General features: G+C 51.9%; 1 protein-coding gene across 4 annotated transcripts in view; it reads right to left on the bottom strand.

The window, feature by feature from the left end:
- Window positions 1-24593, bottom strand: part of HNF1B (HNF1 homeobox B) — a 51423-nt gene extending 26830 nt beyond the window's left edge. For 2 of the 4 annotated variants that reach the window (XM_064582183.1, XM_045888117.2), the window contains exons 1-4: window positions 24247-24593; window positions 19546-19745; window positions 14394-14658; window positions 12468-12703 (exon numbers count right to left, since the gene is read on the bottom strand). In XM_064582183.1, coding sequence (XP_064438253.1) covers window positions 12468-12703; window positions 14394-14658; window positions 19546-19745; window positions 24247-24590 — 1045 coding nt within the window. In that variant the 5' untranslated portion in view covers window positions 24591-24593. The remainder of the gene's footprint in view (window positions 1-12467; window positions 12704-14393; window positions 14659-19545; window positions 19746-24246) is intronic. The other 2 variants (XM_064582184.1, XM_045888118.2) reach the window with 1 other exon arrangement.
- Between the last annotated feature and the right edge of the window lie 1220 nt (window positions 24594-25813).

The following is a 25813-nucleotide window of genomic DNA, read 5'->3' as shown; positions in this document are numbered from 1 at the left end:
CCTCATGCAGAGCACAGTCCAACCCTGTTGGGTCTAGAAACTGGGAACTTAAGCCCAGGCAAGAGGGAGTGTGTGAAGGAGAAAAGGAAACAACCCTGTCCATCAATTATGGGTAGACAGGGCTGTCTTTCCAATGACGCCAAAACTCTGGGCCGGGGAGGGGGCCAGGAGGAATTAGGCCAGTCCTGATGGGCCTGGTCACGCATCCTCAGAAATCCACTCCCCCTTTTCCCATAGAGGTGTCACTTTCTTGAGGAAAGAGGCAGAGACACAAATGATTCCATCTAGGGAACTTCTGAGACGCTCATCTGGGATGAAAGAATGCGCACGGTTCCCCGTTTGTAACTGGGAACTCCAGAAATGAAAGCTTTCCATGGTGGAGCTCGCCTTGCTGCCTCAGTGTCCTCATCGGCGACATGGGCCTCCTGCCAGTTCTTGGTCATATTTCCTCCTCTCTGGGCATCAAGATTAATGTTTGCAGAGAGTTTAGGAGATTAAAAATCTGAAAGCCTGGGAGGAAAAAGCTGATGTAAGATGAAAGCAGTTTAAACACTAGGCTGGTTTCAATTCCACATCGCCTTCTACCTGAGGTGGCTCAGTGAGGAGGCCGGTTCGTAAGAGGAGAAACACAGACAGGCCTGCGGGGACGGTAAACACTCTTGAACTCAAGGAGTAAAAGTGGAGTGATACTTAAGGGAAGCCCACAAACTGGTTTTCTTATAAAAATCAAAGCAAAGGGAGCCAAGAAAAGAAAAGAAAAGAAAAAAAAAGTCGTCTTCCATCAAAAGCATCTTGGCTGAGAACAGACGCTAATGAGCACAGTGCGCCTGAGAAAATCACACATGTGGGGAGGTAGAAGGGCAACAGAGACTCGGCCTGTCCTCCCCCATGAGGCCACCCCGCCGGGTCCTCACCACAGAGCCAGTCTCTGCAAGCAAACATCAGACGATTTGCAGTGAAGTGCTCGCTATAAGTGAAAGAGGCCAGGCCAGCCCTTGAGAGCTTGAGAAGCCCTCACCTCTGTGAGTGATCTACACACGCTGCTCTCCATGTGTCACAGCTGCCCATTTGACAGAATGGAAAACTGAGGTTCGAAGAGGAAGAGGTTATTTTCACTACCTCTTGCTAAAGGGTCTCCCCCAGCAGGTCAGCGGTATTCCAAAGCTGACCCTTCTTCCTCTTCCCCGTAAGCCCCGAATCGATTCCAGGTATGCTGAGCCTTCGTTGTGAGCCACCAACAGTTTGAAATGATTTTGTTTACTTGTTGCTTGGCTTATCTCTCACTGGAAGGAAGGAAGGTAAGCCCAGTGAGGGCAGGACCTTGCCTGCCTTCTCCACTGTGTCCTCAGTGCCTCGCACAAGGGCCTGGCCCATTTATTTTTATTTTCATTTATTTATTTAAAGATTTCATTTTTATTTGAGAGAGAGAGCACAAGCAGGGGGAACAGCAGAGGGAGAGGGAGAAGCAGACTCCCCGCTGAGCTGGGAGCCCGACGCGGGACTCAGACGCTTAATGACTGAGCCACCCAGGCGCCCCGAGCCTAGCCCATGTAGGCACTCAGTACATATTGCTGGAATGAGCAGCTGATGATTGAATGACCTGCACTTTAGTTCTAACCAGGCTCCACACTGTCAGTCTGCTGAGCTGAGCGGTGGAGAAGTGGGAGCGGGATACACTTCTCCTCTTCATCTCCTGGTTTTGCTGAGGTTAGTGGGAGGCATACCTCTTAAAGAAGGGAGAAGGGGGGAGCGAGAGAGAAGGAGAAAGAGAGAGTAAAATGTGATCGAGGTAGAAATAGCACTGACACGTTGAGGCGACTTGGTGTTTGGAGGCCGGAGGTGGGTGCACGGCGGAGGAAGGGTTTCGTACGAAGCAGCAGAGATCTCGGGCAGTGCTTGACCTGGTGTAAAAAAGGGCCAGCGGGGTGCCTGTGGGGAGCCTACCCCTTCCTGACTTCTTGAGGCCTAAGCATGACACTCATTACCTAGGTGCTTCAAGGGGGACGGCAATGGGTGCTCCCGTGAGCACAGGCTGACCATTTCTAAAAGTTTGGGGCTGTGGGAACCCCAAGTTTGGACTCACCCTCTTGGAACCCAGTTTGGGGCCCCATCGGGTTGACTCTGAGGAAGGATCAATTAACGGGGAGTTTGCTCTGGCAACATGAGTCACTTAAATGCCTTTTTCTCCAAAGGAAGTTGGAGTAAAACTAAGAAGCGTTAATGGTGGACATCGTTAGGCCTAAAGGCCGTGAGGACAGACAGAGCCCGGCCACAGTCTGGCTCCTGGGGTCTCTTTTCCCAGAGGCAGCCTTTGCGGGGAGGGGTAATGTGCTACAACAAAGGCCCTGGGCTTGGCTGGCGAGGAGAATGATGGCGCTTCTAGTGGGTCTGGGCAACGGGGGAAGGCTATAAAGCCATCAGCAGACTGAGCCACTGGGTGTCTATACAAAAGTAAGGTCCTAAAAACAGACATCTGTATTGTGACTGAAGGGCTCATAAAATTGCCTCAGAAAAGAGAGGTTTTCCACTGCGACCTATTCATAAGCAGGGCCCTGCTGGGAAGTGACACCCAGGGAGAAGATCCTTGGAGGCGTTCGCCTGGCCAGACCCCAGCCTCTTCATCACCACCGCCAGACCATCGCCATCATCATGACAGACAGCTACTGGTCACCAGCTCATGGGTGCTGGTCCCAGGCAGCACCAGGTGTCGGGCGGGCACCGAGCCTTCGGAGCTGGATGGTCACCGGCTTCCACTGAACAGGAGCACCAGCGGAGCGCTCAGGGAGCACTCACCGAGGATGGTGGCAGCTTAGAGCCATCTCGCCAAATGACGCTGATCTGCAAAACGTCCAGGTCCCTTTTCCAGACCTCAGTTCACTCAACAAAAACTCAGGAAGAGCCATTCTAGCTCTTTTCTTGCCCAAGGGATGCTGATGAGAGATTATAAGAACTAATCTAGTAGAACATGAACCTAACTAGTAGAACAAAATCAAACGAGTAGACTAAACTAAGCTAGTAAACTAAACTAGTAGAAACTAAACCAGGAGAACATTAAGGGAGAATGAATACTAATATGCTCTTTGAAAACTTCCTGGTGGTAGTTAATGTTGGAGGGTGTGTTTGTGTGTGTGTGTGTGTGTGACTATATTTTGGTTAAGCAGCATCAATGGAGGTAGAACTGGATGATACTGTTTCTAGAAAAGGAATACATGCTTTAAATAATAACATATACTGGGGCGCTTGGGTGGCTCAGTCGTTGGGCGTCTGCCTTCGGCTCAGGACATGATCCCAGCGTCCTGGAATCGAGCCCCGCATCGGGCTCCCTGCTCAGCGGGAACCCTGCTTCTCCCTCTCCCTCTCCCCCTGCTTGTGTTCCCTGTCTCTCTATCAAATAAATAAATAAAATCTTAAAAAATAATAATAATAAAATAAATAAATAAATAATAATACATACTGTGCTATGTAAAATGAAACAAAGTCCATGCTCAGTTTAAAGCTGAGTAACCGATTATACAACAGGGGATTTATGCATTCGGCTTCTTGGACGAGAAGCCCTCTCTAATAGATCCCATCGGTGCAAGATACATGGAACGTCTGCCATATGCCAGGCACCAGCTATGGACTGGAGACCCACTGGTGAAGAAAGCCCGCTCGGGCTCAGACACTGGTACAGCCCAGCGTTCTACCATTCAGAATACATACACAGTTCTAGAGACTTTCAGAACGACTTTCTTTGCAGAGAGAACAGACTTACTTGGTTTGTTTCTTTTTCTTTGACACGTTGAGATGCAAACCCTCTACTTCACCTGGCAGGAGGATTCTCAAGGAGGAGGAGGCGGCCCATTCTATTTCCATTTGTAAACTTGAATGTTTCCATTCGCAAAACATCTTGAGATAAATTAAGCAGCTATTTTGTGCCCACCATGCAAATCGATGTTACACAGATGGGGGATGTTATTTAGAGGTTTCCCACCCTCGCCGAGCAAGAACTCACTGGGCTTTGCTGCCAACCCAGTCCAACAGGTGCTGAGCAGGAAGAGGCTCCCTGCGGCGGGCAGGGCCAGAAGGTCTGGGCATGCAGGCTGCCACTCAAAGGCCCTGAAAGTGTTAACCTCCAACAGTGATAGGTGTCTCGTTTACACCCATTATAAATCTGTTTATTGTGACTGGCCCCACCCAATCTGCTGGTGCGGTAAAACTCTAATGGTCCCTAATAAAGGTGGAAGGATTGTAACAGCACACAGTTCCTGAAATGGGGAAGGAGCGAGGGAGAGAGACAGATGATGAGCTTAACAATAAGATATCACAATGGCCAACCTCCCTCTGTTGCTCCAAGCAACAGAGTCCCGGGCCCCAAGACTCGATACGACACCCAGTCTCCAAATAATAACCTGTCAGAGCTGAGAGGGCCAACACACTCATTTGCCAGAATCCCTGAGAAGTTAAGTGATCGGCCCAAGGTCACCCCTGCTCATTCATGGCTCTGGTTTCCTGGATCCGAGTCCAGGGCCCTTCCCTTGGCTGCCTCACCTCTCCTAGTTCAGCAAAGGGCCATCAGGATAATCATCAACCCCTTCAGGACCCTCCTGTTCCATCTAGCCTGATGATATCCAGCCCTCCACACCTCTTCGGGACTTTGTTGAAACTTCCCGTGCCTGACCCCCCACGCCAGGTTTTGATTCTAAAAGGTGTGGGTAGGGGAGACCTGGGTGTTTTTAATGAGCGCCCCAGATGCCTTCTGTGTGGCCTGGGAAGGAGATGTGAAAAGCCCAGGTCCTGCCAATACTCGGACTTCATGGTTTCTGATGTCTCAAATGAGAAGCAGGGCTCCTGCACAGAGAAACTTCCAGGGTGAAATTGCAAGCCACACCCCTGTCAGGAACCCAGGGAAACCCAAAGCTTTTCCTCTCTCTCAAGGCCCTGAGGGCTCCTGAGCCAACGCCCCAAGACCCTTCTGGTCAGTCACTGTACTTGGCTCCTGGCCGTGGATCATCCTTAAGCCTCTCAACAGCCCTCAGGAGATAGGTATCATGATCCCTAGTTCATAGATGAAGAAACCGAGGATCAGAGAGACTTAAGTAACCACCAGATGGTGAAAGAACCATAGATCAAGCCCAAACCTGTTTAAGTGTGGTCCAGGCAAGGGACTGCCTGTAGCCAGCTTGCTTCAGGAGCTGTAGACATCCCTCGGGAGAGTCATTAAACACTTAAGGTATCTGCATGGAGGTGTTCCTCCGACCTGGAAAGGGCGTGAGTATGGGTCCTAAGAAAGCTGGTTCTTGACTTCCTGAAAGCATTAGAGACTGAGCTTCATTGGCTCAACCTTTGCCGGGCTGCTGTAGCCGGAGCAGAGGGAAGGGGTCTGAAGCTGATGCAGCCTCACAGGTGGAGGGAAGTAGCTTCCAGAAGATGGGCCCTCTGGAGCTTCTGAGGTTTCCCACATTCACCGCAGGGGATGTGCCCACCCTCCCCTTCCTGCCGCTCTTTTCACCTGAAGTTTGGGGGAGCCTCCTTCCTAAGAACAAAGGCCATTAAGCTTCACAGATTGGGCTTCCACCAAGAAAGGACCACACCCCCTCTAATTGGCAGGTTCCCGGGGCTAATTACTAACAAGCAGGGTGCTCACGCCTCCTTAAATTAAAGGAGAAAAATGCCCTCCAGGAAATTCAGGGTCATCTTATGAACCTGACCTCCTGCTACATGGTCAGGAGCCTCCGCCCCTCCCCACAATCCTTGGTGCTTCCCCACTTTCCCTCCCTATCTAGGGCATTTGCACTACATGCCTATAGTGGTGGATACGGCCCTGGAGATACGCTACAGATGTCACAGAGTGGTCCTCCTTGGAAGAATGAGAAACTGCCTTACACTCCGTATGCTACCAGCGGCCGGCCTCAGTCTGCCGCAAACACCAAGATGAGGATCTAGTTGGACACACTCAAATTCTCTAAAAGTCATGGGGGGGCGCCTGGGGGGCTCAGTCAGTTAAGCGGCTGCCTTCTGCTCAGGTCACGATCCCAGGGTCCTGGGATTGAGCCCAGCGTCGGGCTCCCTGCTCAGCCGGGAGTCTGCTTCTCCCCTCCCTGCCACTCCCCCTGCTTGTGCTCTCTCTCTCCCTATGTCAAATAAATAAAATCTTTAAAAAAAAAATTCTCTAAAAGTCAGGATTGGAAGAAACCTCCAAGAGGAATAGAGGGAAAGAGAGGGGGAAAACCCCCAAACAAGGCTCTGCAAGGAATGGTATTAGCTACCATTTATGAGCACCTGCTATCTCCTGGGTGCTTTACGTGCATTATCTCATTTAATCCTTGTAGCATCTGCAGAAGTTAGTGTCCCCATTGTACAAATTGAGAAACCGGGGCTTAGTGATCCCAGAGATTTGCCCAGGGTCACACAGCTAATGAGTGGCCAAGTTGAAGCTAGAATTCAGGTCTTCCTACATAGCCTATGATTTTGTTGCTATGCCCACTGGATTTATGAAAGCATTTCCCCAGATTATCTTCAGTGTGTATTCCATGTCTGGGTCATTACACATCAGGTGTCTATGGCACAGCCTGGGCATTGGGATTTTTAGAAGCTCCCTAGTTGATTCTAAAGTGTGGCAAAGTTTGGGAACCATTATCCTAGAGTGGGGGTCAGCAAACTGTGGTCCCCACGCCAAGGCAGCCTGTTTTTGTAAGACCCATTAGCTCAGCTTGGTTTTTACATTTTTAAATGGTTGGGAAAAAAATTAAAAGGAGACTATTTTGTGATGTTTGAAAATTATAGGAAATTTGAATTTCAGTCCCATAAATAAGGTTTTATTGGAAGACAGCCACAGTCACTCATTTCCATATGGTCCAGGGCTGCTTTTATTCTGCAGAGGCAGAGTGAAGTCATTGTGAAAGGAGACTATGTGGCCTGAAAAGCCTAAAATACTTATATCTAGCTCTTCACAGGAGTTTTGCCAACCCCTATACCAGAGATCCCATGATCACTAGGATGATAACCACAACTGAATACTTCATCTGACCTTATTTTGGGGGTATGTTTCATTCATTCATTCATCTGTATATCTATATTTATACAATCTCTATCTCTCTGTCTGTAATCTTCCCCATTTGCACTTGTACTTCTCCTTGAGAAGTGGGTAGAGGCAAAATGCCAGATCTTGGGCCTTCCCATCAAGGAAGTTTGCTTCCAAGATCCTTGCACAGATTTTGGCCGCTCTCCGCACCTCTGGTGCTTAATTCCCCCCAAGCTCCTGTCAGTTCCCATCAAGGCTTCAACAAACAGGGATGCCTGGGTGGCTCAGTCAGTTAAGTGTCTGCCTTCAGCTCAGGTCGCGATCTCAGGGTCCTGGGATCGAGCCCCACGGAAGTCTGCTTCTCTCCCTCTCCCTCTGCCCCTCCCCACCACTCGTATGCGAGTGCACCCTCTCTCTCTTTCTCTCTCGCTCAAATAAAATCTTAAAAAAAACCCAAAACACTTCAACAAACAGATTCCAAGGGCACTTCTCCAGGAACCGGCTGGCCAGGGCTCTGTCCTTGCAAGCAGCTTCCTTCCTCCTTCGAGCTGATTGGAGACAACAAGGAGTCCTTGAATCATCTAAGGGTCCTTCAGGGGGATTAGGCATGGCCAACGGGGCTGCCTACAGCGATAGCACTCCAGTATCTCCTGGCCCCTTTGTGCAGAGCCTCTGAGCCCCACCAGCCCAGCAGTCAGGTTTCTTTGTATGCAGACCAGGGTTGGTCCACTATCTGGAGGAGGTTGCCAGCAGAATCTCTGAAGGCTGGGCCTCTTAATCTCATTAATATCCTGATTGTCTTCCTCAATCTAGTGGCAGCCGATGGGGTGGTACCGCAAGATAAAACGACCTTCAAATTTAGCAGATAAAATGGCCGTCAGATAAGCTCCTGATGAAGGAGAACCCTGGAGCCGGGTCTACCACTCAACTCCAAGTCAGTCCCAAAGTGTTTCCTCAAATACCACGTTTCAAGGCAGGATTTGTTTCTTTTCTGAACTGAAATAATCTGCTACTTAGGGACAATAGGGCTTATTTACCATGGGGACCTTTGCTGTGGAGATGAATATTTTTACAGCCGCCCTCATAAAACACCCCCCTTGTCTGCTGCCTGGGGAGGGGGCGGAGCTCCAGAGGTGCGCTGAGGTGCCTGCACGGTCTCTGAAGCCCCATTAAGTTGTTAAGGCATTTAGTGCCCAGACAGTGTGGGCCTGCAAGGGCAGTTCAAATCCCTGCCCAGATGGGGATGGGGTCGTGAAAGAGGGGGCTTGAATTTCTTCCCCGGGCAGGGTGCAAAATCCTCCTTGGTCAGGGGCAACAGTTGGTGCTGGTGGGGGGGTGGGAGGGGTAACTGAGCCAGAATGGGAGACACCGCCCCCACTCCCCATCCTCGGCCACACTCTCCTAAAGCCTTTTAGTCATTCAGAGGGGAGCAGTAAGAATGTGGAAGAAGGGAGTGTGTGTGTGTGTGTGTGTGTGTGTTTCCATGCCTGCCAAGTTCTTAGCATCTGCATAAAGCAGAGAGATGGTCAGCGTGACAGTTCAAAACCTGCCTGCCACTTACTAACTATATGAACTTGGGCAAATTATCTACATTCTAAACCTCTCCCCTTCCTTGACTGTAGAATGGGGGCACGGGGACAGAATGTTTCTACCCTTACAAGGTTGCTGTGAGGCTTAAATAAGATGATGCATGTAGGTGCTCAGCCCAAGGCCTGGGACCCAGGAGATATTTAATCAACACTAGACCTTATGATTATTCACGTGTAGCCATAACCCTTCCATAGGGCACTTTGGAGATTTCCTTGGGTCCTACCGATTTCAGCATCAGGGAAAACAGCAGTAATCACACAGATATCCTGGCCCAGAGTCTAGTTTGTCTAAGTCCCAGGCTTAGATTCTTGTGGGTGACTTGTGAGGACGGGTGAAAGGGCCAAGAGGGATGCGGGCAGCAGGATTCTTTGGGTTTTAAGCTCTGATCTGACCGTTGGGGCAATCAAGTCCACTGGGCTTAGAGAGGGGGCAACAGAGTTTGAAGGGAGACAGGAGGAAGCAGCCACAGAAATAAAGGCCCCCACTTAAAGAAGCTGTCGGTCAGGGTATCCGAAGAGTCTTCTGGAAGGGCTCCCTCTGGCCTCTGTGCCTCACTTTCTTTCCAAGAGGATGAGCCTCAATCTCCTTCTTGAAAGATGAGTGAAGGATACAAGAGTGAGGATATGACGCGTGGGGCGAATGAAGGCTGACGAGGACCGTCTGCCCCTCCCTGGCTGTGGCAAGCGGGCCCGGGTGAGTGAATTTGCTGCAGGCTGGAGCAGAGGACACAGGGAGCACGACAGCTCACGCAGCTGGATCCCAAGGCTTGGGCCAAGGCTAGCCCCGATTCCAGTCCACGCCAACTTCCTCCTCCCTCCTCCTCCTCGAGCCAATCAATACAAGCACCTGTCTCCAACCAGTCCCTTTCCTCACCACAGCCCTGCTCTCTGACCTTTTGGGGGCCTTTCTCTTGATTCCGCTCCAGAATGGAGGTAGGGGCCATCACTCCAGGCCTCCTCAATGGCCTCAGAATGGGCTGTCATGGGGCCTATAACGAGGGACAGCTCCTGCTGACGAGAGCTGGAATGGGGGGCTGCAGATAAAGGCCTTCCAGGCTGAAGATAAATGGCTGCCTGCAGCCTGCTACAGTAACTTCAGGCCCCCAAGAAGAGCAAACAAAGGGTGCCCCTGTGACTCTCACTGGAAAGATGAAGGCCCATCAGCGGCAGCCAGGCTGGTTCAAAGCCCCAACTTAATTGTCAATTAAGCATGCATAAGGGAGACAAAGCCATGACAACCCCCGGCTGCATGCTGGTGTGTGATTGTAAAGGCGGGAGGGGACAGCACCGAAAACAGCTGATTCTGCGGACAGGGTGTTTGTAGGGCACCTTGTAACCAATCAGCCGCTGACAGAGGCAAAGTGCTCCCCCTGCCATTCCTATTGTGCTGGACATTCCAGCAGCCGGGTCACACTGTGGTCACCTTGGGCAAGTGGGCCGCAACCCACCGAGAGTGGCTGCGAGACCAGGGGCTCCTTAGAGATGGGATGCTCTCCTCTCCAGGAAGAAGGTTCAAGGGAAAGATGTGTCTCTAAGATGCCTCCGGGCCTCCTGGCTCAGAGGCTGGCGTGCGGAGGGGAGGGGGTGTGGGGGAGGGGGCCTGGGGCCTTGTCCCTCCCCGCCCCCGCCACCCCTCGCTTAGCCTTAGAGGGTGCTAGTGCTGATGCTGACTATGGGTCTTGGTTTCTCCTTGGCCCCCCATGGAGCTCTTTTTGTATTCTGCATCCAGGTACATTCTGGGCTTGGCTAGAGGCCGGACCTTGGTGGTGGGGCCCATGATAGGAAGCACACCGAGAGGCTCTGCAGACCGTAGGCCACCCTGAGCGCCAGGCTCCAGCCTGCTATCTGCCTAGCCTGGGGTGCATCCCCTGGGCGCCCCAGCACAGCTCACGTGCCACCCTGGCAGCCGGAGAGGGGGCCATAGTCACGCCTCCCAGCATCCTGCACCCCAGGCCCCAGCCCAGTCCCAGGGCCAGGGTGCATGTCACCTCTTAGGAGATAATGCCCCGGGGTGTGAAAGTTAGGAGGAAAGGGATTGCTGCTGCCTTTCTTTCCTCTGTTGCTCGCCAGAACGAGAGCAATGGTGACAGTCGTCACCGCTTATTGGGAAAGATGGTGTTTACACACACTCTCATTTACTTCTCACGTGGGCCCGATGAGGTAGGTAGGTCCTACTTCTTTGTTCTACAGACGGGAAAGTCAGACTTGGAGAAGTGATGTTGACTGGGTCACGCTGCAGTTGTGGGGATCAACCTGGCTGGCTAGGTACAGGATTCAAAACCGAGTCCGAGAATCCCCTCTCTGGGCATGGACAAGGACTACGCGATGAGCCCCGAGTGAAAATTCAGGCAGAGGGGACAGCAGCCACTGAACACAGACAGTGGCCCGTAATTATTGCTCCATAAATAGGAGTCTCCTCCCTAGAAGGACACAAAGCCCCGGAAGACAGCCTTGGGCCCTAAATGGTTCTGGGCACTCCATGCCAGCACGATGCCTTCCCGAGGAGACGAGAAGCTTCTGTGGGCAGGACGCGCCCACACCTATGCGGCTCCGAGTGGGAATCAGCAGGCCTGAGTTCTAGCCGCCTCTGCCACCCTCGCTCTGTGAACATTGGCAAGTCACTGCTTCTTTGGGGCCTCAGTTTCCTTCTTTGAAGCTCCTCCCAGTTCTAGCATTCCATGATTTTTTAAAAGGCCGAGATCTGGGGGTGGGGGGGGGCCTCCGATCAGAGGGCCCTCGGGCTGTATTTGGCACCCACCCTGCTCAGCTTCCAGTACCTGCCCGGCCCCCCCACCCCCCCAGCCCCGCTCTGTGTCTCCTGTCAGTATACAGAAGGCCTACACAAACGACCCCGTGGTGACCTCACCACAACCCCAGCTTGTCAGAAAGCTGCCCGGCCTTTGTTCGGCTTGCAGGCTCCCTGACTTTGGTGTGGAGATCACAGGTCCCAGCACAATAGCCATTGTCTTCTCAATAATGCCCCTTGCCCCAACCACGCCCCCCCCCTCCCCAGCTCCAGCTCCGTGGATCACCGCGGGCGGGCGGCAAGTGCCCCAGTTGCGCTCCATGCTGGCCACATGCCGTTTGCCTCTGCCCTCTGAACCCTGCTTTGAATTTCCATTAAGGGACGGAGTTACTCTGCCATCAGGCTAGCGCTCTCCGGGCCCCCCATGGAGCTCTCTGCCTCTCAAGAATAACCTGAACTTTCTCCCATGGGGGGAGAAGTGCTCACCCTCAGACCGCACCACTCAGCACATAGGGGCGCCTTCCCACAGTGAAGATGTCGGCTTCCATCCTGACGAGCCCACAGCCCACAGCAGAGGCGCCTAAGGCAGGCCGGGGGCCCAGCACACAGTGACACACAGTAGGTACCCGACCAGTTTTGGCCAACTCAGCACCACCAAGATTTGAGGTGACTGATTCCATGCTAATTCTGGCAACAAGCAGAGACGGCCAGTGGAGTGGCCCTTCCCCACAGGCCCTGGGGCTCCTCCTGCCATGGCCGGACGGAGCCCTGTGGTGGGATCCAGACGGCGAGGAGGTGACCCCTGCAGTCTGGACCTGGAGCGCCAATAAGACAGCCTCTCTGTCTAATCAGACAGTCGCACCATCTTGCTGAGTCAGCAGCCACCCAGGGAGAAGAAAGGGGACCCAGAAAAGGCTGGGGAGAGGGGCTCCCTGGAGGCTGAGCAAGGACTCAGAGGAAACCTGACCACAGCCACACACTGTTTTCACCAGATTTTGGCCATGGGAGGAGGCCAGCCCTAGCACCATCCCACCATTTCCTCCTCCGAAAAATCTTGAGCCAGCTGAGACCGGTGGGGAGAAGCAGGATGGCTGGGCTGCCGAGGCATCAGGGCCTGGGCCGGGCTTACCTGACAGCTTATTTGGAGGAGAGGCGCTGGACTGGTGGTGGGGAGAGCCATGGGAGAGCAGGGGGTTCAGATTGTGCGTCTGGTTGGAGCTGTAGGCGTCCATGGCCAGCTTCTGCCGGAACGCCTCCTCCTTCCTGCGGTTTGCAAACCAGTTGTAGACACGGACCTCAGTGACCAGGTTGGAGCCCAGGCCGTGGGCTTTGGAGGGGGAGACGCCTCGCTGCAGACATTCTGCCCTGAGGATGGACAGGGAAGGGGAAAGATGGTGAGTGAGGGCAGCCGGGGGGAGGCCTGCTGGTCCTTGGCCCCAGACACACAATCTCAGTGGACTTGCTTAGGAATATGAAGAGGCCAAGGACAGAGTTGGGGCCTGGGGAAGAGCCTGTCCTGAGAAAAGTTCAGCCCACGTAGTTCTCTGATGACATGGTTGGAGTGGGGCCGAACACAGGGGCCACATGAGGGGCTTAGGCCTCTGGTGTGGCTCCCGGCATGAAGAGAGCAGCCAACAGGCAGGTAATACAGGGAGAAGGTCCAGACTGGGCCTCTTGACATCTTATGTTGCTATTCTTCCCAACCTACAAAAGGGCAAGTCCTTCACTAGCTCTATCTGAGCCCCTTCGAAGGGACTTCTGGTCGTTTGGGGTTTGGATAGCCCCAAAAGGGTGCTAGGGAAGCCATAGTCCTTATTTGTGCCCCAGGAATCCTTTTCGAAGGGCAGGCTGGGTGGGGTGACAGGAGGACTCACAGAGGAGGCTGGTCTCTAGCTTTATCACTGCTGGTGAAACCCCAGTGGCCAGGTCGGAGAGGGGCTCTCAGACCCCACTGGGTGCTGGGGGGCTTCTCATTTAGCAGGAGGACAGAGCACAGCCTAGGGACCCTGGGGACCCTGTGACACTGGGACATGTCCCTTCCTGGCTTCACCTCCCTAACCAGAGCCAGCCCAACCCAGAGATGGATAGAGAGCCCACAGGTCTTGGCCAGAGCAAAGACCAGACTTTTTATTTTTTATTTTATTTATTTTTATTTTATTTATTTGTTTATTTACTTATTTATTTATTTAGAGAGCATGTGTACAAGCTCTCATACAAGCAAGGGAGAGGGACAGAGAGAACCTCAAGCACACTCCACACCCAGTGAAGAGCTGAGCCAAAATCAAGAGTCTGAAGCTTAACCGACTAAGTCACCACGGCGCCGCCCCCCGGCCCCCACCCCCCGGCCCCTGCCTTTTTAAGACCAGACTTTTTAGAAAGTCAAAGTCAATGGTGGAGTCATGGAGGATGGCAGGAATAAAGAAAGAAAGAAAAAAAAGATATCCCAAGGATTTCTAATAGTTTTCTTTAAAATTACATGTGGTTGTTAAGATACAAAAAGAACTCTAATCAATGTGGGCAGAGTGGATTGGACAGATCTGATCAGTTCTTTTCTGCCAAGTTTCCTCTTGGACCAGTGGTTGTACAAAAATTTGGTCAAAGCGAGAGCCAGGCTCTGGCTAAGGGACGGTTTTTCCCTGGTCTGCATGGAGGTCAAACACATGGTTCTCATTCCACTGGCATATTTTTAGACCAGCATCCTCCAAAGTATCTTCCCTGCAATAACAGTTCATGGTGTAAGTATCCCCCAGAGAAAAAGATCCCATGCCTCGTAATCAACTCAACAAAGCAAAGTAAGTTTCTCACTCTAAGCCTTCTCCGAGTCTTTAATATGTTAATATATGTCACGACTCCCCAGGAGGAAGAATGCACCTGAGGTTTCTCAAACTTATTTGTTAACAACTTGAAATCAGGGTTCCATGGAACATGCTTTGGGAAACCCTGCTGTAGCCACACTTAGCTGGACAACCAGTACTTCAATATCCCGGGACTGAAGGGATGGGTCTCAGGTCCATGTGCTTGCCCGCCTGCTCGAGTGAGTTTCTGGTGGTGTTACCTGTTGCACTCCTCCACTAAGGCCTCCCTCTCTTCCTTGCTGGGGTTCTTTTGCCGGTCGTAGGCCTGGTACAAGATTTGCTGGGATGCGGGCCCCCATTTGAACCGGTTGCGACGCATCTTCTTGTTGGCGGGCTCAGAGCAGGCGTCATCGGACTGCCCAGGCCCCTGGCTCTGTTGACTGAACTCTGGAAAGAGAAATAGCAGCTGATCCTGACTGCTTTTGTCTGTCATATTTCCAGAACTCTGGACTGTCTGGTTGAATTCTGAAAAGAGAAAGGAGTAGATTTGATAGGGTCTGTAGCCTTCACTTGGCAAACAGACAGACAGATAGACAGACAGACAAAAACACCTTTATTCCTCTCCCCTAAGCTTTGCCATCTGCCATTATTATGTGTGGGGCAGTGGGGGCCAGAGAGGAAGCCCACAACAGGCCCCTCACTGCCCACCTCGGTGCACTCCACCAAAGCCACCTCTTTCCTTTCTTTGAAGGAGCTCACATGTGGCCCAGCCACTGTTTTAGTGGCTATGTCTTCTCATTGGCTCATGGGCCCTCGGACATGAAGCAACCCTCTGAATCCTGAACTCTTGTACTTTGGTGTCCAAGAGGATGAGCTCAACCAAGTCTCAGGTCTAGAGGTAAAGGGCTCAAAGGTACAATACACACTTAGACAAAATATTCAGAAACTAAAAATAGCTCTCCCCATCTCTCCTCTCTTCTCATGTATCCTAGGCATCTACATTATGATGTTATGCTCTTAGAAAAACCCAAGACCCAAAACCTGTTCACTATTACTTGGAAATAAATGTAACTGGAGTTTTAGAACAGAAAGAGAAGAAGCTCTCTGATTTCAGATAATTTCAAAGGCAATGGTATGTGTGTGTGTGTGTGTGTGTGTGTGTGTGTGTGTGTGTGTCCAGGGGTCCATTTTTGAAGGCAACAGCCCAAGAGGGAAAGGTCTTATGGATCTGCCTACACTTTTGAAAGATGGCAAATGCAGAAGACTGCGAACACAGGACCTTTCTAGCAATGGCATTTAATGAGTTGGACAAAGATAAATGTAGATGAAGTGATGCTCCCTGTCCTTCCAATTCCCAGGGTCCGGATACATAGGGACCCTCAATACACTTTTTTGTTGAATGCATGAATGAAAGGTGGCAGCTCACCCAGTGGGGACAACCTAGCCCATAGGCTTTAAATGAGATTTGCTATTTACTTGTGGGAGAAGAGAACTTTGCTGTTGTCTTCCTCACATCTACATGAAGCAGGGTTTGCAGTCATTAGTTCCATTTTACAGATGAATAAGCATAGAGGCCAGCCACCCTGCTGAGCAAGGACACATGACAGATTCACTTCCTAACCCCGGCTCCCCAGGTTCTGGACCTTGATGTTTTTCTTTCTTGGTTCCTGGAGTCACTCCTGCAGGTCTCAGAGGCAATTCGATCCAAAAGTCTCCAAGGTTCAAAGTCGGGCCACTATTTAATGCTTGAATCCCCTCTACGACACCCTACCACATGGTCTTCTAGTCTATAACCCTCCAGCGATGGGGAACTTACTACCAATCTAAGGATCTATTTCCATTTTGGTCCATCCTCAGGAACAGTGGGCCTCTAACCAGCCTGTACTCAGGACTCAGCTATAGGTGGTGCCGGGCTTTGTTTGAACCCGCTGCCGAATGGCCAAATTATAAGCAGTGTCTGAAGGTGTTGCTGGGGCCTTTGATTTGGGCCCTAGCCGCTTTAGAGGATTCTCAGGCCACTTGCAGCTCTGTGTGCATGGATTCTGAACAATTGCTTCAGATACCTCGAGAGAGTCTCTGCCAAATCTCCTGGCAGGAAGCCACTGCCTCAGTTTTGGATAATGGAGTGCCCCAGCCATTCACCTAACTCCACCCTCTACCCCCAGCTTCCCTGCCTGTGGAATGGGACCAGGTAAAAACCTAAGAGGGCACTCAACAGTCTTTCAGAACATCTACCGCTAGTCAGGATGATGATGGGGACCTAAATTCTTAGGGAGGCCATGTTTTTCAAAGTGCTTTCACAGCCACCAGCTAGTATAGCTACGTGAGGGACAGTAAGAGGGGGAGAAAGAAGGTCCCTGCTCAGAGAAGGTCTCCTCTCCTCCCTGTGGCATCACCATGAGTCCGAGGCAAAGCCCATATGGATAATCCCAAGGACCCAGGATCCACCCGAGGCTTTTCACATGTGATGAACAGATGTCATGACAATGAACGTGTATTGAGCTACCGGTGTGGTGGGGTATCCTACAAGGTCCATCTAATTCTCACAACCTCTCTATGCAAGAAATATCGTCTTCTCCATTTTGTACCTGAAGAAATTGAAGTTCGGAATGGTTACATGACTTGCCCAAAGTCACATGGATGTGGGGCGCGAGCTAGGATGGGAGCCCAGCCTACAGACACTCAGGCTCCTTAGCAGCCTCTGCATCACCTCTTGCTAAAAACCAAACCCAAACAATACACCCACAAAACCTTCGCATCTGACTTGAGCGGAGGTAATAGGATGGACTCCAGTTTTGTCTGTGGTGGGTGTGAGGCTCACTCACAGCTGCCCGGAGCTCGGGGCTGCCTGTCTGCCCTCTGGGGAGGCAGCCCCGCATCATGTCCAGAACCCAGCATGCGCCGGGATCGGCCAGGCTGCCTCAACTACAGATGCCTGGAAACATCTGGGTTCTGCCCACCTCAGGGCCCTAGCCTCTTGAGTCTTGAAGAACTAGACTTCAGCCCATCCTCCAGCCACCACCACCTCTCCTCCACTTCCTTCTAGATCAATGGGGGAAAGTGGGGAGACAGAAAAATGTTTGCTGTCCATAAAAACTAACTTGGAGAAGCTGGTTTCAGCAGCCTGTTTATAGGCTCAGGAGCCAGCTTGGACAAGCAGATTCTCTACATGTAGATGGGCCCATGAATACTATCGCTGATATTATCATTTTTAGCTTTTCAAGAAAATTTATGTCCTCTTTTTAAATGCTCCCCCCTCTTTCTCCTTCCACACATTCCATCTCACTTGCTAATTTTTATCCCATGCTTGTGTGTCTTGTATTCATCCTTCAAGAATTGGTTCCAATGCCACCTCCTCTAGGAAGCCCTCTGTGATGTCTCCAGGCAATTTAGCAACTCCTCTGCTGCCCCTTGTGTACACCCGTGTAACAGCTCTTAGAAAGCAGCTGTCATTATTTACTCAAACATGTCATCTCCCCCATTAGGTGGTAAGTCCCTGGAGAATAGGGCCCGTGCATCTCACTGCCCAGGACAGTGTTTGGCGCCTAATAGATGTTCAAATAATATTTACAGAATGAAGGAATGTTTCCTAAGGTTTAGGTCTCATGCGGCTTTAAAATAATAACAATAATTTTTAAAATCCCCTGCAAGGGACAGTCATCCGTTTTTGTCTCTTCTCGAGCATCTTGAGAAACTTTCCGGGATGTGTGTCTTTTTCATAGCTTCTAACTGGCCTTTCCTGAATCTCTCTGATTTCTGAGAAAACATCCACTGAACACAGGGAGGCAGCTCAAACCGGAGATGCCACATGAGGCTTGGATTGGAGTGAGGGCAGGCCCAAGGGTTCTCCGGCCTTCAGAGACTGTGGCTCCTGAGAATGTTCTCAGACTTTCCAGGAATAACAGAGAGTTGCTTCATGTCAGAAACACAAATTCTTAAAGCCCTGGCCACCGTGGGTGGTGAATCAACCCAGAGTTTAAAGGGGACCTGTTCTCCTATGCAGCAAAGAACTCTGGCTTCACTTCTTATCATCTATCCATTTAATGCTTCCACCAAACAGCCACCATGTGAGATGGATGTCTAAAACCCTTCCTTCCGCCATGAAGGCCTTTCCGGCCCACAGACACTAAGACGATAAATACTGAAACAATCCCTCCAGAGCAGTGCATGGCAGAAAACAAGAATGATTTTTTAAAGTGGCCATCCAGGGCGCCTGGGTGGCTCAGTCGTTGAGCGTCTGCCTTCGGCTCAGGTCATGATCCCAGGGTCCTGGGATCGAGTCCCACATCGGGCTCCCTGCTCAGCGGGAAGCCTGCTTCTCCCTCTCCCACTCCCCCTGCTTGTGTTCCTGCTCTCACTCTCTCTCTCTCTGTCAAATACATAAATAAAATCTTTAATAAATAAATAAATAAATAAATAAAGTGGCCATCCAGTGAGAGGGGAGAAAAAAAAAAATTCAACCCAGAAAGTGGTAGAAACTAGCATCTTGACAAAGAGAGAGGAGCCCACAGCCCCGAAGACAGTGTGTGGGGAAGAGTGGAAAGCTCATACAAAATTTTCCTGGGAAAAGGGCCAGATCAAAATAATTAAAGGATAATGTAAAAGTATACTTTCCTAAAAATAAAAGTCATCATTCAAATGCAGTTCAAACTTCCCTATGCTTGAAAACAAAAAATCTCTTGGTATTACTGAGTGGAAGAACTCTTGGGACAGAAAGGAAATTTGGGGGTGGAAGTGGGAATGACAATTATTGATTGGTCAGCATCCCAAATGCAGACACTGTTGCTGTGTCCGGACTTAGCCAGAGCGGCTTCCTCATCAAACAGGGTCATCAGCTGAAGTCTCAAAACTGTGCGGATTTTGATACATGTGAGGAATCACCTTAAACTGCTTCGGGATGCAAGTGCGCCCCCCTCCCAGAAACAGGGTCGAGTTCTGAATATATCTATATATACAAATATCTTCTCTTTTGTACAGTCTGTCCAGAGGGGAGGAAAAGAACAGTAATAGTGATCAACAGGTATTGATGGTTACAGAATGTCTTCCTTGGGAACTCCGATCTGAGGTCATGTATCAAGGGGAGCTGCTTGGCTTACTTTGGGGACAACAGTCCACTGTTACCTACTTGGTTTCAAAGAGAGGGATGTTGGAAGCGGGGACCAGAAAATGTGTGGAGGTACATTGCCCACAGTAACAGACCTGTCAAGGCAGCTGGCTGGGTAGCAAGGGACCATGGGAGAAGAAAATGATGGAAGCCGATCCACTGTGCAGTAACTATGAAAACCAAATCCACCTGCCAGCTTCCTTATATTTGCCAAGTACTATGCAGGCAAAACTGAGGCATCCCACAGGGGTCAGAGTTAGGGCAAAGGTCATTCCAGGTTGAGGTCCAGGGGGGATTAGAGCACTTACGTCGGAGGATCTCTCGTTGCTTTCGGACGTACCAGGTGTAGAGGGCTGCGCGCTTCTGGGTCTTCATGGGGGTGCCTTTGTTAAGATGCTGAGAGAGGTGGGACTGGTTGAGACCTGTGACATCGACCACTTCCCTCTGAGGGATGTTGTGTTGCTGCATGTAGCCCTTGATCATTTTCGCAGCCCTCCAGGGGTCCTCGCTGGACAGATAAGCAGATGGTTAGGATTTGGGCAGAAGATGTCTAGGGGAGAAATTTTCTCTTTTTAGGGCTTTTACCTACACTCTGTGCACAGCTCTGATCTTCACCTACTTCTCCATCTGCCCAAGCTACATCCTTGGGAGAGAGGGGAGGCCAAAACAGAACTTAAATGAAAGGGAGATGAAAGCTCCTATACAGTACACTCGGTCCCTGTCATCTGAGATCAGGAGGGTAAAGGTGACAATGACTTCCCACCTTCAGGGATGGGAAGGCACTACCAGCGCTCACTTTCTTAGGCAGAAAGAAAAGTTCCTGTTTTATTTTTGCTCTCCTTCATTTCCCTGGAAGGTGAGGGACGTGAAGGCAAGAGGCCTTCTGGAAAGTGGAGATGTCATTAACTTGGGGCTGCGCTGGCTGATCCTACAAGGACAGGGGGGCAGCGTCAGTTTTGAATCCTAGACCTTTTCCACATTATTTCCCTTCTGAGTGGATGTCTCAGTTTCTTGTCTTTTAAAATCAGAGCGAAACATTTGTGTCATCTCCTGAGAAGCAGGGAGGACTTCTCAACCAAATGTTAAAGTTTTCAGAGTTTCAGGAAAGTTTTAAGAAATACAATGAAATTCCTCCCAGAGTGAAGAATCGCTCCAGTGAGGTGAGGCAAGTTTAAAAAACAAACAAACAACCAACAACCCTCCAGAGCCCCCACCTCCCAGATGAAACCTAATGGGGATGAATAATTTCAAATCAATTTCTGAATAAGATATTAACCATCCCAAATGCCACTGTTTCCTGTCAGGGAAGAAATGTATCTGGAAGGCAATGTTTCTCATAAATTTCAAGCGTGGGATTAAGAACTCGCTTATACTTTTCATTTCTCAGAAATACAGATATGCAAAAAGTTTCTTTACAGCAATGTACTAGGGCCTTTGAATTTTATTTAAAATATTTTCAACTTTGCCAATATCTTTTCTTGCTTATTGAGCAGGTGACTTAAAAGTAAGAGATATAACTTACAACAAGAAATTTAAAAAATGAGGCACAGTACAGAACAAAAGTATTCATACAATACATCCACATATACTATTTAATACAGCTATATATTTAACTTAAAAAAAAAAAAAAAGACCCAGCACTCCTTTACTATATGCTGATGTGTATAACAGCCTGATAGAACATGAAAAAAAATGAAGGGAAAAATTGGTTTCATATGAAACAATAAAGAACGTGTAAAGCAGAGGACAAAACTGACATACTGTTGCAAATGAAATTGTTATTTCTAAATGGTGCCTATCATAGAGCAAATAAAATTAATTTTTGTTTAACGAATTTAAAAATTCAGTAAGCAAACATTTTGTAAGCATCTGAATAACTTTTTTTTTTTTTAACAAGTCTTTGATATTAAATTCGTGAGATCACAGGCTTTGGCAGAGATGTTTTGAAAGCCAAACTTTTAAGATTATGTATATTAATTATATATATAAAAATACATTTCTCAAGTATTTATAAAGGTACATCCAAGTAATGAAACATAATGAAGTAACAAGGACAAAAAAATGAGAAAACGTAATCCAGTTTCACACGTGGAAAATATCCACGTAATGCACATTCCTGTAGAAACATCAGCGATCATTTTAAAGCTTACTTCTGGCGAATATTTCCACAGATATTTTGAGGGTGGAAAAACACTTTCAACAGATACAAACAATCGCTTCGGAAGTTAGAAAAAGTGTTTGGGTTTTCAAAGTTAATACCGCTTTAACAGATTCTTGGACTCTTTTTGTTTTGTTTAAATTTCTTTACCTGTGTTCATTTCGTGCGTCTAAGAAACCTAGCAAAATAATTTACTGTTCTAAGACGGAAAGGTTCTGTGGAAAGAATAATTAGCTTAACAATTGGGAAGGTTAAGAAATAACAACAACAACAACAACAACAACAAAAGGGAAACCCTACAAACTCTAGCAAACCTTTCAGCCCGCATTTAATGACAAGAGTCAGGGGTAAGATGGCGTAGTTGTACCTTTATAGCTCTCTGACCACAGAATTCACCTGTATTCACCGGGAGGCCCCCGGAGAGCTGGTTACGTTTGTTCATTTGAAAATACTGCTTAGATTGAGAGGTTCCAAACCCCGACAAATACCCGGAGCCGGAGAAACACGAGCGGCCACTGTGCTCAGAGCGCAGGTGTCAAAGGCGCGACCCCGGCGCCCGGAGCGGGCCCAGCAGGCTCCTTTCCAGTGACTTTGCTGCCCGGGAGCAGGAGAGCCCTGGACCCCAGCACAGTGCGCCCCGCGTTTCTTCAGAAGCCTCAGCTCTGGCTTCCTTCCTTTCCAAAGGCCCTGGGCGCACCAGCCTAGAGGCCGGCGAGCGAGGCGGCCCCAACCCGGAGCCCCGGGCCTAGCAGCGCGCAGTCCCCGACCTTCCCTTCCCGACCTTCCCTTCTCGCCTTTCCCTTCTAGGAGGTAGAAAGAGCGTCCAGGCAGTCCAAAAGAGACTTCTGTTCTTTTCTTTCCACTTTACGGGAACAGGGTGTGCAAAAAAAGGGAGTGCTCAGGAGTCCCGGCGCTCGGGAGCCGACCGTGCAGTGACCTGGGACCCGCTAGCAATTTCTTGAAAAATTACTTTAATAAAGTCTGAGCACTCCCGGAGGTGGGGGAGGGAAGGCGGCACCTGCCTGGGAAGGGGGAAAGCGTGGGTCTGTCCTGCATCTCTACGTCTCCACCCCGGTGAGGGGCTCGGCCCCTCGCCTCCCTCCCCGCCCCGCTGGAGCCCCGCGCTGCGCCGAGGGCCCGCGGCCGCGGCCGGGGTAGGGGCGGCTCGGGCTGCCCAGGTTAGGCGCCGGGGGGCTGGCGGGCAGCGCCCCGCAGCGCCGAGCGTGCGCGCGGGCAGCGGCCGGCAACCCCGCGTCGGCTTTCCGACTTCCTTCCCCCTCCAAGCCGCGTTTACAACTTCACCAATGAATAACCCGCCTCTCGTTTCAACCTAATCACGACTCTTTGTGTATCTTTCTGTTGATGATTTATAGAAATAAATTAATAACACCCTAACTCCACGTGCTGCCGTTTATGTTACATCTCTGCTGCGTCCAGCCCAGCGCGGGGCTGGGTGCGGAGGGGGCCCTGGGTCGCCTCGGGCTTCGCAGAACCTCCCAGAACCCCGTCAGAAGACGGGCGCTTGCGGCCAGGTGGATGGACCTGGGCCCCGCGGGCTTCCCGTGGCAGGCAGCCGGGAGCTCGGTTAGACTGCCCGGCCCTGCTCAGCCTCCAGGCCGCCCTGGAGCCCCAGCCGCTCCTCTTCCGACCCCTCACTTTCCTGTGCTCGAACCCCCGCGGGGAAGAAACCGCCGCCGCTCGGGGGAACGGCGAGGGAAGAACCTCAAACCTACGAATAGCAAAAATACTTGGGGCGGAAAAAAAACCCATCTAGAAATCCCCGATTTACTTTGCTAGAGAGTAAGCCGCTGGGTCCCCAGACGGCAAATTCAAATGCAAGGTCACAACCCACCCCTAACTGCTGCTGCGGCCGTGCGGCCGAGGCTGCCTGAGTCGGGGCGAGACTTTGGTCCCGGCCCCTGCCCTGAAATCTCGGCGCTTAAGTGTCCGAGGCCACGCACGGAACTCGGTCCTAAAGCCGAGCGGCCGGGAGCGACGTGCGGTCTAAGGGAACCGCTCGGCTCTTTGGATAATTAGTAACTAGCTGTCAAAGCCCAAGCCCTAGGCCGGTCGGGGAGGCCCAGCAAGGGATCCCAGACCCGCCAGCCGGCCCGAATTCCCCGAGGACGCCGGCATGTCGGCGGCCAGATCTGGAAACGCCCTTCGTTCTCAGAACGCGACCAAATCCGCCGCGAAAGGCGGTCTTAACCGCACTTGCCCCTGGCTTGCGTAGATCCTTTTGCCCGGTGCGGGTCCACCCCGGCCCTACAACACGCACACATTTCCTTTTGCAAATCTAACCCGGCCCTGGGGATTCCGGATCATCCTAGGGCCTTGCAGGGGCGCTGCATATGGGAGTGCCCGCGAGAGAGCTCGCGCCCCGGGATCCCGGCCCCGGGTGCCGCCAGTCCGTCTGCAAAGAGCAGCAGGAGGCTGCGCCCGAGGTCGGCCCGTGTTTCCCGGGACCCGAGAGGCGGCGCGCAGGAGAAACGCTTGGCCTGGGACCGGTGCGGGCCGGAGCCTCTGCTCCCGGGAAGTGGCCCCTGATTCACTGCACCCACTCGCACCCTCAGTCGCGCGCGCACACCTCCCGCCAAGGGCTCCGCCGCTCGGGTTCTCCCAGGCCCGGAGGGGCCCTCGGGTCCCGGGCGCTGGCCTGGGCAGGGGGAGATGGAACCTCGGGGGCCCTCCGACTGCGGCATTGGGAGGGGTCCAGGTGTTGGGAGAGAAGCGGAGCGCTCCCCGGGTGACTTCTCTGGTGGGAAACAGGGTCGCGCGCAGCGTCGCTCAGGCACAAGGCCCGGGCGCAAGGGGACTGGGGCGCGTACTCCCCACCTCGGTCCGCGCCTACCTGAGCATCCGGTCCACCTCCGCCCGCTGCTCCGCCGCCTCCTCGGTGTTGAGCGCCTGCAGCTCCTTGAGGATGGGAGGGGTGTCATAGTCGTCCCCGTCCTCGGAGCCCTCGTCCCCAGACAAGCGGCCCTTGGCGTGGCCGTTGGTGAGCGTATGGAAGACTGGCTTGGTGTCGGGGTCGGCCCCGTTCCCGGGGGACAGGGGCAGCGTCTCCAGCTTCACCCCGAAATTCGGGGATGGCAGCAACTCCTCTAAGGCCTGGACCAGCACCTCCTTGGTGACCCCGGAGCTCAGCAGGGCGCTCAGGAGTTCTTGCTGGAGCGACGTGAGCTTGGACACCATTTTCCAAGGACAGAAAAAGAAGGGGGTGAGGGGGTGGGTGAGTGCGAGAGAGGAGGGTGGAGGGGAGTTTCACAAGCGAACCCCAAGTCCAGGAACCCCCCCCACCCTTCAGCCTCCAGACACCTGTTACTCCCCGGGGTCCCGGAGTCTCCTCCGAGAGGAGTCAGAAAACTTCTAACTTGCCATGATCGCCACCATTAGGCCATATAAGATATGCAAATTAGCGGGGAGGGCCGGCTTTCGGCAAGATGCAAATGGTCGTGGGGAGGGGGGGAAAAGCGAGAGAGGGAGAGCATGAGGGGCAGACGTGGAGAGCTGGAGACCCTGGCCGGGAGCAGGGCTTGCCAGGGTCCATTGTACTCACGCTGGGGGGCTGAAGACCTTCTTGTACTGGTTCTGTTTATCAGCCAAACTTTAGCTGACCTTTGGACTTGGTAAGCAAGTAGCTTGCAGCCTAGTGTGGGAGGCTCTGGGGCTTTTCCAGCCGCCGGGTCCAGTTTTAGTGTGGAGAGAAGAAACTGCACTTCGGCGGAGGGGGGGTGTGCAGGTGAGAGCTGGGGGAAGTTGGGGTGCCCTCGGAAGAAGGAGATGGAGGAGGATGCGAGAGTAGAGAGGCCTTCCAACGCATCCCAAACGACGCAGGTGGTGGGCAGGGAGGGCCTGCCGGGCGAGGAGAAACTGACCCCTGGGGAACGCGGAGACTCGGGGGAAACGGGGGTTCAGGCGGGGTGAGTGCGGATCGCAGCGACCCCATTTAGTTCTACCCGGGCTACTTGTTCTGCAGACCCCAGGCCCTCACCAGACGAGTCTGGAGGTTTGGATTCGCAGAACTGCTGGCCCGGAGAGCGAGCGTAGGCGAGCGGGAAGGAGGCCCAGAGAACCCTTGGGAGGAGGCGTCGGCTAGTTTATGGTCAGGGAGTAGCCAAAGTTGAGCTCCCCCAGCAGCCGGGCTGCACCAGCACCTGGGCTGGCCAAGCCGCGGGGGAGCTGGCCGCCTGGGCCACGCTGTCCTGTTTAAACCCAGAATATCAGAGCGCCTCCGCTTTCCCGGCAAAACTAGGATTGCCGGGCCTCGTTTCTAAACAGCGAGAGCAAAGCTTGGCGGGCAGCAAGCCGGACGGACAGTGGGAGCCGCGTGTTCCCCGGCCCACTACCTTCTGGTTTATTCGCAGCTCCAGGACACAGCGGTTCCCCGGGCCAAGAGCGGCGCTCCTCGGACAGAC

Source organism: Mirounga angustirostris, unplaced genomic scaffold (genome assembly GCF_029215605.1).
Source record: "Mirounga angustirostris isolate CCGP_5_RB_7025 unplaced genomic scaffold, mMirAng1.0.hap1 SCAF_17, whole genome shotgun sequence".
NCBI lineage: Eukaryota > Metazoa > Chordata > Mammalia > Carnivora > Phocidae > Mirounga > Mirounga angustirostris.
Note: the sequence above shows the minus strand (reverse complement) of the source record. Positions and strands in the feature narration are given on the sequence as shown.